Here is a 16,866-nt window from a genome sequence, read left to right on the forward strand (position 1 = left end):
TCAAGAACCACTGAGCCAGAAAAGCTGAGATTTATATGAAAGCTTTCTGATATAGTGCAGATTTTAAATTGTTAAAATCCTGGCCCCCGGGGGTCGGATGGGGCCACAAGGGGGGATCAAAGTTTTACATACAAATATATAGGAAAAATCTTTAAAAATCTTCCTCTCAAGAACCACTGAGCCAGAAAAGCTGATATTTACATGAAAGCTTTCTGACATAGTGCAGATTCAAGTTTCTTCAAATCATGGCCCCTGGGGGTAGGATGGGACCAGAAGGGGGATCAAAGTTTTACATACAAATATATAGGAAAAATCTTTAAATATCTTCTTCTCAAGAACCATTGGGCCAAAGAAGTTGACATTTACATGAAAGCTTTCTGACATAGTGTAGATTCAAGTTTGCAAAAACTATGACCTCCGAGGACCCTGGGGTAGGTTGGGGCCATAATAAGGACTAAAGTTTTACATGCAAATATATATAGAAAGTCTTCTGATATGGACCAAGGTGACTCAGGTGAGCAATGTGGCCCATGGGCCTCTTGTTATGGCTTGCTCTGCTTTTCTATTGCTTTATGGGTGCTTTGGAGAGCTCATGACGTTTAAACTCCCATGGATGAGCGAACTCAGCAAACTGCGGTCCGTTGTCACTGACAAGTGAACTCGGAATCCCATATCTCGCAAAATGTGCTTTTAGTTTCTTGATAACTGTTTTCGATGTCGAACGGGAAAGGTGGTCAACGTCCCAGAAGTTCGAAAAGTAATGTACAGCCACCGTATAGCCATCAGATGTATAAAAAAAAAATATCACAAGCAATTTTCCCCCAAGGTTTGGCTGGAACTTCATGCGACTTAAGTGTCTTTTCATTTCTGGCCAGAATATGCTCCCATGTGCTCGACGTAGACACCTTTCTACTCATATGTGAAACGTTTGGGTGCTGTGTGCAGCGTTTTTTGTTTTTTTTACTGTTACGTCTTGTCCATAGGGATATTGATGGAACCTTTCTAGTCCAAACACAACGGCGAGTTCTTTCTCTACTTAGGTATATTTTGTCTCTGTGTCTACAAGGGCTCTGCTGGTGAATGCTATCATTTTCCTGTTTGCAGAAGTACCACACCTAGTCAAGTTTCAGAAGAATCACACTGTAGGGTAAGTTCCTTTTTCGGGTCGTAATAGCCAAGACCAGGACCGGGAAGAATTATGTCAGGCTCTGGGCTTAGAGAAATACTAGATATGCCCCAAACGCTGTTAGTCATATGTTAAGCGGGAAGGCAGTTTCCCATGCAGTTCGAGCAATGATGCTTTTAAACACTGCACTACAATCCATGCTGAATGAACATATATTTGGTTTGAATCAGTGTGATGAAGTTGAAAGTGACTTTAAGGAGGCGAATCCCATTTCAGACAAAGCAGATGAGTTATACAGCCGTCTATGCTCGAAGGGCATTTCTGTTCAGCAAGCTATTGATGAACCTGTTTTCACTGCATTCAAGATAAAACAAATGAAATCAAACAATCTCGAACATTAAAATTATGGCTGTTATTTATTGAGATGGTTGCCATTTTGAAACGCTTCTTGGTTGTAGAAAGGACAGGCGATTGGAAGCTTCATCTATCGACATTGCAGGGAATGTTGCCATATTTTGCAGCTGCAGGTCACAAATCTGTATGCTAAATCTGTGTATTTGTATCTATCTCAAATGCAGGACCTAGACAAAATCCACCCAGAGGTATATAACCATTTCATGAAGGGAAACCATATTTTACGTAGAAGCGATCGGTATTGGTCAGGTTTGTCTAGTGATTTAATTATAGAGCAGGTATTGATGAGAAGCGTGAAATCTACGAGTGTATTAACACATGGAAGAGGAATGGGGGAAGCTCAGAGGGCGCAATGACTTTGTCTATGTCAACATTAGCAGAATACAATTAAGCGTTGCAAACATTTACTGACACAGGATACCAAACAAGTGACCTGCATGTCGATATGTCCAGATCAAGAATGGAAAAAGACAAGAAAGATATCAATGTATTGCGCGACTTCTTGAAAGATAGGGACCCGTTTGTCTTACATGACAAGACTTTGCGTAACATTGAAACCGGAATGATTGGAGACGATGACGCAAATGCAGATGCTGCAAAGAGTAAAAGCGATACAATTATACTCGTACAGTCTGTAGCTGGACAATTGGCCTAATAAATTTCATTAAAAAAGAAAGATAAAGTGGTTCCTCTTGATATAAAACGAACATCGAACACAAATGTCACACAGTTCTCACTGATTGATCCTCAACTCATGTTTCAGAGGTTGACAGCCGTTGGATCAGAAACACTGAACACAACAGTTGAGTTGTTTCAATATGAACTTTCAAACTTTCCGTCATCAATGTTTGAATCAAATGATCTTTTAAAGCAGGCAGCAAAAGCCACGCTTGTTGAAGCTATATGGAGTACAAGTGACTGTCATGCTAAAGAACGTCCCACAACAAATGTGGTGAATGTTATCGATGGAGGATCTTTACTGCATTGATAACCATGGTTCAAAGGCCAGACGTTTTCCCATATTTGCTCAAAATATGTTGATCATGTCAAAAGGCCTTTTCAAAATACCATCATTGTTATGGATGGTTACATCGGTACGTCAACTAAAGATGTGATTCACATGAGACGCAGCAAAGAAATTCAAACAAATACAATAACATTTACTGAGAATTTGCCACTGAGAATAAAGAAGGAAACGTTTCTTTTGAATTAATCAAATAAGCAACGCTTTGTTGAACATGTACGAAACTACAGGAAAGCAATATTGAAGCCATACAAAGTGAGGGTGATGCAGATTTGTTGATATGTCAGACAGCTGTTTGATAAGGCAGACGATTACACAGTGGTAGTATATGGAGAAGACACTGATTTGCTGGTTCTGCTGTGCCATTATGATAAAGAAGGCAGACACAACATTTTTTCACCTCAGACAAACAAATGTCAATGAAAAACCACAGAGTTTGGGATATATCTAAAGCACAGTCAGTTCTTGCAATTGATGGTTGTCGTCAACTCCTTTTTATTAATGCTTTAACAGGGTGTGACACAACTAGTCGTTTGCATGACATTGGAAAACCTGCTGCCTTGAAAAAGATAATGAATGATATTTATCTAAAATCGCAAGGAGTTGTATTTCTGCAAGAAAATGCTAGCAAAGAAGATATTATCAAGGCGGGAAAGGAAGTATTAGTCAGCTTGTATGGTGGGGCACCTCTGAAGGGTTTAGACATTCTCAGGTGGAGAAAGTTTACGACTAAAACAATGTCAGTTAAGAGGCATGCTTTGGTCCAAGTGCAGTCACTTCCACCAACGTCTAATGCTGCAATGTTTCACTCAATGCGAGTTTACTTACAGTGTCAGTACTGGAAAGGCAAAACAGTTGCATATCTCGATCCTACTGAATGGGGTTGGATTCTGAAAACTGGCAAACTCCTATCTATTGAAATGTCTAAACAACCTGCACCCGACTTCCTGTTGAAAACCATCCACTGCAATTGTAAAAGGGACTGCGACAATAAGAAATGTAGCTGTCGAAAGAATGGCATAGCGTGTTCAGGTGGATGTGGAGAATGTAGAGGAATCAACTGCTCCAATTCAAGAAATACTCCAGAATCTGATGATGAGAGTGAAAACGAAACCTAGATTTGAAAATCTGTAATATTCCGTCCTTTACAATAAAAAAGGATGTTAATTCCATATCTATTAGAATTTTTTCATGTTTATGTTGTAAACTATTTACATCAATTATACAAATCAAATCCTGTTATCAACTTACAAAATAAGTTGATATCAATTGATTTGATATGGTTATTAAATATTTCCCGATTCCCATGATTTAAAAACAAATTCACTCCAAATTCGTCAATGTTGGTTGTAAAGTTATTATTTCAATTGTACAAATACTATTCTGTAATTTGGGGTTAGAAAAAGTTGTTACCAATTGATTTGATAACGTTATTATCCCCCCCCCCCCCCCCACACACACATTCAATCCTTTCATTTTAGCTCAGCATAAATTGATACCCATTGATTTAATTTAGTTATTAAATTTTTTCCAGATTTCCGCGATTTTTCAATGAAAACCCAGTATTTACCCCCCCCCCCAAACTTTCCCCGCAAATTATAGAAATGTATATTTTTAATATGTTATTTGTACATATAAACGTTTTTGTTTTCAGTGGTAATTAACTTTGTAACAATTTGCATGAGGTTTGGCTTAAATTTTGATAGATTGACTAGACTATACCCCTGTAAACTTGAAATAAAAGACACGACAGAGTCGTCCACTTCTGCTTCATACTTCGATATTTTATTGAAAATAAATATTAACGGCAAATTAACAACTTAACTTTACTACAAACGGGATGATTTCAGCTTCTCCATCGTCAACTTCCCATATTTATGTAGCAATATTCCATTATCACCTGCATATGATAAAATATCTCTCAATTGATTCGATACGCAAGAGCTTGTGACAAACAAGTTGATGGTGCAGGGGTTTTAACAGTCTCGTTTGAAGTCAGCATTTTGCATTGTTATAACGATCTAGTTTGTAAATACAACCTATCATTGGGTCAAATGTCGTACGTGTTTCATACCGATTGCTAGGTCGTTCTTGGCACACTGATTTTGACTATGGATAACTCCGTTTACTTGATCAAGATATAGGGCTCACGGCGGGTGTGACCGGTCGACAGGGGATGCTTACTCCTCCTAGTCACCTGATCCCACCTCTGGTATATCCAGGGGTTCCTGTTTGCTCAACTCTCTATTTCGTATTGCTTTTAGGAGTTATGAGATTGATCACTGCTCGTTATTTTCATCTTTCATGAGGCTGAAACCTCTATTTTGTTAAGATGAACACGAACTTCCTTGTCCTCATCAGGATTCACAATGTTATACTGCTTTCCATCAGTTTCCAGCTCAGAATGAGTGAGAGGAAATTTTGGTCCAGCTAGCCAATTGTCTTCAAACTGGAGCGATGAATTGAGTCCTCTAGAGCCATGATCTGCAGGAATTTCATTGGATGGTATATAACCCTACTGGTCAGATGTTGAAATCTGCAGAATTATGTAGACAAGGTTACTGACATAGTTATAGAATCACCTGATTTTGTTGTTGATGTAACCAAGGACAACTTTGTTGTCTGTGTAGAATCTAATGGTCTAATAATCACTAAAGATCAGTTATAGGAGTGTATAATCATCCGGAAACAGACGACACCTGTTCAACCGTGTGCTCCTCAAATCAAGATTCCTCTTTCTACCAGTAAGTCGGAGGTTGCTTCAAAGGAAGCCGAACGTGGCTGTCGCAAGAGGAAGGTATCCATGGTTGATGTTGGTGTTCAGACAGAAGTCAGGAAGAGGATTTTCGTAACCAGACAAATTAAGCGGTTTCGTGAGGGTGGTATTTGAGTTCAAGAGATGAGGGAGAAAGTTGAATTTTGAGTTCATGCTGTCTTTGGGTTGTACTCAGGAGTTTTTTTTAACATACGCTGCACTTGAAATTGTTTTGTATTGCATTAGACTATTTTAAATTCAGTACTTATTCATTCGGAAGCATGGGTAGTGTAATGATTCCGGAATTTTAATGTCAAATCAAATGAATTCTTTTATTAATCAATGTCTGACTAATGTAACGTGAAAAAATGGTATAAATACCGAGCATCAGCATTCGTCAATATTGCTGATAGCATTCAGTCGAGGAGAGAAGATGGAGAAACAGTGTAAGTTTGATAAATTGAATAAAGTATAATTCCTCGCCCGTTCAACGGTTTAGAGAGAGAATTTGGAAGGCCATTTCGGATTAACATATCTAGAAGGCCTGCTACGAAGATTCCGACCTCAGTAGAGAGGCTAGCTATAGTTAACGTCTGCACTGGCTTAAGAGACCGTCGTCCAGGTTACTGTGCTCACTCTTCGTCCTGAATAAGGCAATCTACAGTGAATACAGTGGCTTAAGGGCTATTGCATGAAAGATGAATCAATACAAATAGAGAGTTTAGGCAAACACGAACCCCTGGATATACCGGAGGTGGGATCAGGTGCCTAGGAGGAGTAAGCATCCCCTGTCTACCGGTCGCACCCACCGTGAGCCCTATATCTTGATGAGATAAACGGAGTTGTCCGTTGTCAAAATTACTGTACGAAGAACAACAATCGGTATGAAACAAGACAGACAGTATTTGACCCAATGATAAGTTGTATATACTATCCGTCCTGAACAAGGCAACACACATCTGCGGGCGATAGGGCTTGACATTTCATTTAAAAGTTAAGACCTCCCAATGAATTGAATATTGTAGTGATTATTAAATATTTGATTGCAACCTAAGTAAGGTTAGGCAGTATCTGTAAACTTTGGCAGGCCACTAAAATCATTAGTCTAATCAATAGGAAACCATTATATATAAGTATAGTTTGTAAATATATTTTTAAGCACACTCCAAACCCAGAAATTGACCAGGTACGAACCTAGAGTCTAGTTAGTCGGCAAATACGTTATACGGAATGAAATATAGTTTTGCTAAATCCGCATATATTTAAAGAAAAACATATATTATATTCCAAAGGACAAATATATTTAAACGAGTTTATTTGACTTTAATTTAAATAAAATTGCGACCATTAAGTTTATGTTTTCATTATCATGAATCAGATTCCTACGCGTTATTATCCATAAGAAAAAAAGACAAAAGCTGATACCAGTAGCCAATCGAGGAAACACAACTAAAATTGTTACAAATTATACTGCAAGCAAATTCAAATCCTCTGATTACGCATGGACAGTTGAAAATGGTACCCCGTTTATGGTCAATGATGTCGTATACAACACAATGACCATTGTTACGAATCTCTCAGTAGACGTGATCCTTAGATTAGGCTAAAGAATAAAGGTGTCATTGACATGAATGTCATGGAATTACGGATCGATGGAACACCCATTCAACTCATAAACAAAGGATATATTTGATGCTATCGCATTGCTACAGCAGCTACAGTCCACATACCATTCAGATAAGAAATTGTTACGAGCTTCGATGTGTGCACCTCTAACAAAGAACAAATAACTGCTGGTATTGGATTGATAGAAGGGGATGAACACTTTTTGAAATCTGAGAAAGGTATATATAATTGGCAAAGTGCTTGTCACCACTAAAGAGTCAGTACCTATCAGGTTCATTTTTTGTTGTTCAGACTATCTACAAAGGAACCATAGTAGCGAATTAGACTCCTGTACAATCAATCGTAACTACTCGGCTATTTTCGTAACCGCAAATGAACCTCATATACAGTCTCGTTCAACCAGACACTCGGCTGTCTCCGCAAATCTTCGACGAGCAGAAAGTCTGGTAAAGACACGTCATGATAATTGATAATGGTAGCGCTAATTTAGTTCGGTTTGATTCTCTCCGACATAAACAGTCAATTCCAAGATTTGCTCGTCGGAGATTTATGGAGCGTCTGGTTGCACGAGACTACCTCGTATATAGAATGACGCCATCAGACAATCGGATCACGCGCTCGTCCTTTTCCGTAACCGAAATAGCCGAGTAGTTACATTTGGCCATCAGAGTCAGTTGCTATGTGTACACAAATGTAAATGTAACATAATCGTACGTTGCAATATGAAACGCGGGCTTTCAAATGCATCTAAGATCTAAGGTATTCTACAACTATAAATTTCCACTTCTATGTTTATGAATTATAATGAATAAGACATTAATGATAGCAAATCTGAATTTGTGTTGAAAATATTGTAAATAACACATTATGCAGGGATTCGGTTCTCGCCTTTTAACTTCATCCCCACATGCGCTTCTGGCAAAGAAATACATCGATTTGATGCAATATTTGCGCCGATCCACGTCCGAGTCCTCTTACCGTTTACAAAAAAGGACGAGCGCGTGATCCGATTGCTCCAAATCAGGTGTGGCTACAGATCCAAAGAAAGTAGAAGCCATCAAATTCTGACCTTGAGCCAACCTCTTTAAAAGACGGAAGATCGTTCCTCAGATTGTGTAGTTATTACCGGAGATTTGTTAAAGATTTTAGTGAAATAGTCAAACTACTACACAAACTCACAAAGAAGTTTCAATGGACAGAGGATCTTCCTTCAACAAGCACATTTGGTCAGTGATCAAATTCGCTTTTCAACACTTTAACCAGACCTTCATTGTCGACACCGATGACAGTAATATGGCTACGGGAGTTTTTCTTTTTCCAAAAACAGAGAGACTCTGAGAGAGTCAAGTAGGACACTAAGCAAGTCTGAAAGAAAATATTGCGTAACTAAGAAGGAACTACTTGCTATTTTGTTAAACAGTTAAGACATTATTTGCATATGAGAAGTTTCATTATTCATACAGATCATGGTTCATTGAGATGGCTCACCAGAAGGTCAGCTTGCTCGTTGGATCGAAATTCTGAGTATGTACGACATGACAATACACAACACAAAAGTGTTGATGGACTCAGCAGACACCACTGCAGTAAGAGTAAATAGGATCCTTGCTGTGAGAAATATGCTCGGGCTACAGAAGACCAAAAGAATCAAAACATGTACGGACTGTTTCTGTAAATGAAAATGCCATCATTAGTAGTGAACAAAATGGCGATCATGACGAACTTTCATTAGCATGTTTGCAAGAGAATGATAACAAGATAAACCTTGTAAAGATATAGCTCAAATTCAAAAGTAGTACCAAACCAACACAAAACGATTTAAGTTACAGTGGTGTTATGTCGAAATCACTGTGGGCGCAAAGACAATCCTTGGATATTCAAGATGAAAAATTATACAGGAAATGGGTAGATGAGAAAGAAATCACACTTCAAGCCGTCATTCCATTTCTAAATAGGCGCAAAGTCCTTGATTATTCGATTATTGCTATGACCACAAGACGACTGGGCACCTGGGAAAATATTGAGCAAAATAAGACAGATATTTTAAAAGATAGCAAACAGATGTGTAACATTAAATTAAATATGTGAGGTGTGCTGCAGCTCCATGTCACTAACCCAAAATAAAAGAGCTCCAATACAAACACTGGGGCCCGGAATGCCAATATAGAGAATAGCTCTTAATATTGTTGGCGAGCTTTCCTAAACAGAAATGCCAATCGATATATAGTTGTTATTTATGATTATTTTACAAAATGGGTGGAGGTATTTCCAACGCCTAATATTGAGACAATCACCATTGCTTCGTAGTTGGTTCAGGATATGGTATCAAGGTATGGAGTACCTGTGTCGATTCATTCAGACCAAGGGAAATAGCTTGAGGGACAGCTTTTCACTGAAATGTGTAAAATTTTAAACATTAAGAAAACCAGAGCAAGTCCCTATCACTCTCAGTGTGATAGTCTCGTGAAAAGATTTAAAACGCACGCACGCACGCACACGCACACGCACACACACTTTTGCTAAAATCAGACGTGACTGAACATGTCTTTTCTGTTTTAATTAATTGTAATAACCAAAGATCAATCAAGCCAATTGAGTCGTGATATAAGAGCTGGGAGCCGGGAGCCAAAGTGAGCCGAGCCACGAAGGCCGGATTGAGCCAAGAGCCGAGTTAGCCGGAAATCAAACAGAGCCACGCCAGTCAAGTCAAGAGCCGGGAGATTAATAAAATTGTAAATACATTACTCCAATCATTTATATGTATATATTGAATTGCTAGAATCCTCAGCAAGTTATCTCAGGGATCTCAACCGACACATTTTAATAATTAATAGGGATACACGCTACAAATTCATGATAAAAAATGATAACAAATAGAATCCATACTTACAACTTGTTGGTGAACAAGGTGTTTCTTCTCTCTCGTGTTGAAAAACGATATACCAGGAAATACTATCAAAATTTTAACGCCAAAAATACTAGTATTCGTCATTTCCTATATCTTTCCAAAGTCTAATTGATCTTTAAGTACTCGAGTGTTATTTACCATGTTTACACATTGACGGAAATAGCGATTACATTTTATAATGATATGTTGGTTTAATTATACGTCCGTGTTTAACTATCGAACACGCTATACCATACAGACATTTTGATTATAAACATGAAATGTACTTTATACCGGTCATAATTGTACCAAGACTGTGGGTATTAATGCTTTATCAACGAGTAAAATGATTGTCAACATCTCTTATGTGACCTCTTCTTATGTACTCATCAGTAAACTATAGTTACGAATTGAAAATCAAGCATCAAATTTTGTGAATACAATTAAACGAAAGTCGGATCTTGTCTGTATGAGAATAAGATTTTTGGAATATTCACAAAACATTCTAATACAACTATTTATGTCACATGTAAATCAACTATTTGGATTTGTTACTTCCACACTTAGATAACTGACTTCGCTTTTTGAGCGTTTTCTGAGACATTTATTGTGGTGTTTTCCTGAAACCGGCTTCATCCGTCAAACAACCAATGCTAATGACATTAGAATATGACATCAGTTGTTTTTCTTTAAATTAATTCAATTAAATTTTATCTAGTTTTGACATGCTTTATGAAAATTTTAATCATGAAAGGTGAAAATCACGAACAATGATCAATCTCATAACTTACCGTGAAATGAATTTTAGGTGGGTTTTTCTGTTTTATAAAAGATGAAGAAAACAAACGACAGACACCAATTTACACGAAATTTTCTGTCTGTGTTGAAGTGTTTGAGTAAGTGGTAGGGAATCTAACTGAATGCTTTATATCATTCAAACCAGAATTCATTACGTCACCTGATAGGCTATATAATTCTTGTAAGGTAGATCTATACTCGGCCTAAAATGGACTCAATCATGACAGAATTGCCTTTACAAGATAAATATGTATTCCAGTAACAGATAGACATTGAAAAAAATATATGTTGACATTGTTATTGCTCCTCAAAAGTAAGCACCCCATCAACATTAAGGAAAATGCACTCCTCCTTCTTTATTTTTGTTAATAATTATTATTTTCCCAAACAAATGGGCTGTGATAAGCAACATAGACTATATACCCTTTATTTAATGATATATAATCATTTATTCTAATAAATTGGAATAAATATTTTAATAATGTACACTTTGTGAGCCCAAACATGTTTTAAAAAAGAAATACTGTAGGAAATACCATTTGACGTCAATATTGGTTGTTTCCCTAATTTTTATGGACTAAACCTTGAATTAATTGGTTTTAATTTACAGATTATTATCTTAAAATAAGGATTTGAGTAAGAAAATTATATTTTGACGTATTATTTTAGAAGCTATCAGCTCTACAACAAGTACACCCCCCCCCCCACTAAAATCTTGAAAAATTATACATTTTTATATCATCGTCAGACATGTGAAGTTTGAGCATATTTACAACCTTGGATAATAATTTGAACTATTCTAAACTATAACTATTATAACATATGATACATATGGTTTGCAATTAAATTTTACATTTTATCTGAAAAAAAAATATTCTAGAGAAGGCTTTGCACAATGAAAGGTGAAAATAACGAACAGTGATCAATCTCATAACTCCTACAAGCAATACAAAATAGATAGTTGGGCAAACACGGACCCCGGACACACCAGAGTTGGGATCGGGTGCCTAGGAGGAGTAAGCACCCCCTGTCGACCGGTCACACCCGCCGTGAGCCCTATATCACATATATCACATATATTACAATGTAAATGTAAAACGAAAGTAACAAACTGAATTTTGATGATTTTGCTTATATGATTAATGCATACGTGTAATGTTATATGAATCTCTACAGGTCATGATATCATTTACATGTACATAAAGTGGATGCATGTACATGTACACGTACACCACTTACGCCGGTCTAAGTAGATGCAATCTCAATAAGGAACTAATAGATGTCGCCCCAATAATTTTGAAAAAGGAGAGAGGATGAGGAAAAAATAACAAATTCATGAGGGTCGGTGAAATAAAACAAATTATTTGCAGCTGATCTTTGAAGCTTGCGTCAATATCTGTAACATTGTAGCAGCGAACACAACTACGATATCTGTGGTCACTGGAGGAGCGAAATGTGAACTTTTCTTTTTTACAAGATCTGAATTGGTCTGACCTCCCCCTTTCCCATCTGTCTCCCCCACTTTCTGATGCCCCGCAATTCCATATGTTGAACATTTGGATCATATTAAAACTTTTACATACACTAATAGTCAATGTACACTGAATGCCTCACGGACATGTACAATGTAATTGACATACCCTCATCCACCAAATTGTTGTTTGTTCTCCAACCGATTTTTTTCTAAAGCTATAACCATCTTTATCTCCCCCCCCCCTTTTAAAAAAAAAATTAAAACCCACAAAATCTCAACTTAAAATTTGACTGATAAGAAGATAAGAACACCCAGGAAGGAAGTGATATCGGATATTCATATCTCGTATCGCCATGTAAAAATCAAATGGATATCGTTAAAATATCACATTTCGGAAAACGGAAGAGTGGTTCCGCATTTACATTTGATGGTGACATAGGCCAAGTATAGGTCTACTTTAAAGAATTATTTGTATAAAGAAAACTAAGGGCCACTTTCTAACCCCTCCTTACGGACATCTATACACTCCATAGTAAATTGCCGTACGGGTTGGTTGTACTCTGCGTTAAAAGCACGATTGTATCCTGCGTAAGAATAGTTGTATCCAAATGCCGTTTGGACACGGTGACACTGCAGTCATGTGTTTTGAAGCTTTGATAACCCTCGATACTTCCGATGCAGTTCTCAAACGCAATAGAATGTGCTACTGAAGGCTGTCACATAGATACAGAAAAGAAACAGAGGCAAGGGTATTCGAATAGGTGCCACAGGGCGATTACCATCGCCCCAAAAAATTACAGAAAGAAAGAGTGGGGTGGGTTGATAATTTAATGAAATTTAAGACGACAATATGTGTTCAATGGAGCAGCGAATGCAACAGCGATCTGTTGTCAGTGCAGCGGCCAAGTTTAAACTGTTCATTTTTGGACCCATTTAAAGGGCTACAGAACTATAATATTTGGGTAATAGTGCTTATTAGTTCCCTACCGCCGAAGTATAATGGAATTTTAGGTTTGCACTCCGTCCGTCAGACCGATAAATCAGTTTTCCGCCCTTTTTTCTGTTCTTGCAGATATTTATTTCATATTTGGTACATTGATTTGCCATAACAAGTTACAGATGAAGTTGGAAATTCGTCTCAGTCCGTTGGTTTTTAACTAAGTTATGGCCCTTGGACTTAGAAAAATAGCATGAATTGTCAGTTTTCCAGACTTTTTGTTTGCAGATATTCATTTGATATTTGGTATATTGCTTTGCCATAACGAGTTACAGATCAAGTTTGAATTTGGTTTCGGTACGTTGATTTTTCACTAACTTATGGCCCTTGGAGTAAAAGAAGAAATATGAATTTCTGGACTTTTTTGTTGTGCTTACAGATATTAATTTGACATTTGTGTAACGTGCAAGGGAGGTCTATGCCTGTGAACCCCCGCGGGCTCGTACCTATAATAGAAACGGATAACCCCGAGATGCTGTAAATATGTACAATGCGCAGACTTAATCAGTTGTACTGCGCCTATATAGGATCTATTGACTGGTAACGAACAAGTGCACTGACAGGCAAGTCCACACACCAGCGCGCTGCCACAAGGGACAAGGAGGGATGTCCGCACACCTGCTCTTGCGCAGCCACAGGCAGACCGCACACCAGTCACTGTATCACCGGTTCTAAAAAAAACTTTACAGACCTTTTAAACAAGCTATTTTGCTTCCTGAATTATAATTACAATGGAGACCGAAGCTACAGTCACTCTCAGAGTCCCATGTATCAACCTCTACTTCTTTTAAACAAGTTTATGTATACTATTCTGCAAAACAAAATACTATATTTTATTTAACGCAATGGTAAATGGAGCCAAACATGTTAAACGTGTATCATAAAACATAGTCTTCATGTCAGTGGGGAGGATGGCGTCAGCGTCCACTTTCACCTACAGTCTGACCTGTGTTTTCGTTTTCTGGGCACTCTGATTTGGTATCAACTACCTCCTGTGTACAAACTACATCGTCTTCTTTCCCAGTCTCTCCGAACAGAACGTGTGGGTTTTTTTCAGACGAAGTCTATCAACGTGAACTACCTGCGGCTTACTACGGCTACCACAATTTACTTCGTACAGAAGGTCAGAGATCTGGCGCAGTATCTCAAACGGGCCCTTCTAGTAGCAGCTTCGACGAGTTACCAATTTTTCTCGTTGGGAAAAACACATGCACTTTATCTCCTTTGCCGAACTTTTCCCAATTCAGCTTGGTATCATGGTAACGCTTCTGTCTATGCATTTCGCCATGAATATGCTTCCGAACAGCATTGTGTGCTTCTTAAAGTTTCTCTTTCAATTCCCAGGCCCATTGATTTTGAGGAACTTTGTCGAGGTCACTTGGCATTTGATACATGATGTCTAAAGGAGTAGTCACCTCTCAACCCAACATTAACGCATTAGGAGTACAGCCAGTGGTTTTTGTGTTCAACAGAGCAGTACGCCATCATCAGATACGGTAAATACGTATGTCAGTCCAGATGATCATCATCAACGTGCACGCAACATGTTGGCGAGTGTCTTGTTAAATCTTTCAACCACACCATCTCACTTGGGATGGTATGGTGTGGTCCGAGTTTTCTTTATAGCAAGTAACTTGCACATATCGGCGAACAACTGGCTCTCATATTGGGTCGCCTGGTCGGAATGGAGAGTAAACAGGACGCCAAAGCGTGTGATGACTTGTTCCACGATAATGCGTTGCTGCCTTCATGTGTCGCATTGGGAAACACTCCGTCCACGATAATGCGTTGCTGCCTCCATGTTTCGCATTGGAAAGCACTCCGTCCATTTAGAAAATAATATGCGACAACTAAGTTATAATTCTTGCCTCTTTCTGTTACGGGTAATTCTCCAAGAATGCCTGTGGCAATGCACTCCATGGGAGCACCCGATATAGTAATCTTCAATGGTGCTCTCTTGTTTCTCAGCGGAGCTTTACTTCGACTGCACTAATCACAACCACCAATGTATGTCCTTACATCATCTTGAAGCCCAGGCCAGTAGTACCTCTGTTGAATCTTTGCAAGGGTCTTAAGCACACCGAGGTGTACTGAGGACTTGTTGTCGTGGTTCATCATAAGTGTTGTTCGTCTTTCCGACATTGGGAGTATGGCCTGCATTTTTAAAAAAAACTTTTCTGGACATTCCCATCTTTGGTATAGTATGCCTTCCATCAGTTCCAAAGAATTAAATTGTGACCACAAGGATTTCAGTACTCTGCCCTCGCTACTTATTTCAGAGAACTCCGGTCGCTTGTTCGCCAATACCCAGTATTTCACCCGCTTGATCTGTGCATCAGTATCCGCAAGACTGCGGACAGATCCTGAGTCATCCTTGGTAACCTGCGAAATATGGCATGGCTAAAATGGGCGCATTACACAATTGCGTTTTAAAGCTGTTGAAATCATCTTGACATTATTGCGTCCAGACTAGAGCGTTGCCCTTTTCCGTCAGTTTAATTAAGGGTTTTGCTTTTTCGGCATTTTTTTCTATAAACCTCCCGTAGTACCCGCAGACTCCTACGAACCAGCGGACCTCAGATACAATACAGGACTCTGGCCAATTCCTGACAGCTTCTACCTTCTCAGGATCGGTAGAGATTCAGTCTTCTGTGATAACATGGCCAAAGTAAAGTACTCTGCGTGAAAAGAGGACACATTTCTTTGGTTTTAATTTTAGTCCGGCATCAATAATGCGGTCAAACACCTTTGATAGGTTTTCAATCATGGCTTCAAACCCTGTAACCCTACAACAATCAGTCAATCATATTATCAAGATAGATTAGACAAATCTCTCATTGAAGACCAGGCATGACGATCTCCATTAACCTTTGGAAAGTAGCCGGTGCACAGCTCACTCCAAATGGCATCTTACGGAATTGAAAGAGACCTTTGGGCAAAATAAATGCTGTCTTGGCTCGGTCTTTCTCCTTCACGGATACCTGCCAGTATCCCGAAGATAAATCCAGTGTTGGAAACCATGCATTACCATAAAGACTGTCCAGCGAATCATCGATACGCGGCAATGGGTAGGCGTCTTGTATGGTCAATCCATTCAATTTCCGGTAATCAACACCAAGACCACCCCTGCTGCCCATGGGCTAGAGGAACGTTCTATGACTCCATCCTTCAGCATATCATTTACATGTTTATCTATTTCCTTGGCAGCATGGTAAGGAACGCGCCGCAAGGGTTCCTTAATGGGATGTGCATTGCCAATATCTACTTCATGTTCAACCACGTTTGTCGCACCCAAATCAGAGTTACAGCAAACGCGTGAGAGCATTGTTGCAGAAAATCCTGCACTTTGGATTTCTGATCCTCTGTAAGGTCAGTGCTACAGCACCTTAAGAGATCTTCAAGCTTTTCATGCAACAAAGAGCTTATTCTTTCTATCTGCCTGGACTGCACAGACGGATGACATTCCAGCAATATGAGTGCCACTGTAAATGGTTCGACTTCCTGGTCCCATATTTAATACTTGAATTGGTACAACACTATCTGTTTTGACTAAGGTCCTTCCTACAAGGGTACCTGTGGACACAAACTTTTCATTTGGTTCTACCAGACCATAAATCAGCTGGATGCCTTCGCCCTCTGGTGCACATACTCTTCCCTTTATGATTACTTCTTAATTTGTTGGTATTGTCACAGTGTTTAGCGCTACGATTTGGTAGCACCCATAGCTCCCTTCTTTTATAAGGTTATATTATTTTCCTCTTATGC

The 16,866-nt window shown here is 38.7% G+C and overlaps 1 protein-coding gene across 6 annotated transcripts in view; it reads right to left on the reverse strand.

The window, feature by feature from the left end:
* Positions 1-9,917, reverse strand: part of LOC125664655 (cholecystokinin receptor-like) — a 21,197-nt gene extending 11,280 nt beyond the window's left edge. Inside the window, exons 1-4 of one of the 6 annotated variants that reach the window (XM_056154453.1) lie at positions 9,836-9,916; positions 9,240-9,337; positions 8,434-8,573; positions 8,125-8,310 (exon numbers count right to left, since the gene is read on the reverse strand). Coding sequence is in view for 4 of the 6 variants with exons in the window: in XM_056154442.1 (XP_056010417.1) it covers positions 3,393-3,425 (33 nt within the window). In the remaining 2 variants the exon portion in view is untranslated. Of the gene's footprint in view, positions 1-3,392; positions 3,770-8,124; positions 8,311-8,433; positions 8,574-9,239; positions 9,338-9,835 lie in introns of those variants that run through there. The other 5 variants (XM_056154442.1, XM_056154446.1, XM_056154451.1 and 2 more) reach the window with 5 other exon arrangements.
* Between the last annotated feature and the right edge of the window lie 6,949 nt (positions 9,918-16,866).

This window comes from Ostrea edulis, chromosome 1, assembly GCF_947568905.1.
Source record: "Ostrea edulis chromosome 1, xbOstEdul1.1, whole genome shotgun sequence".
NCBI lineage: Eukaryota > Metazoa > Mollusca > Bivalvia > Ostreida > Ostreidae > Ostrea > Ostrea edulis.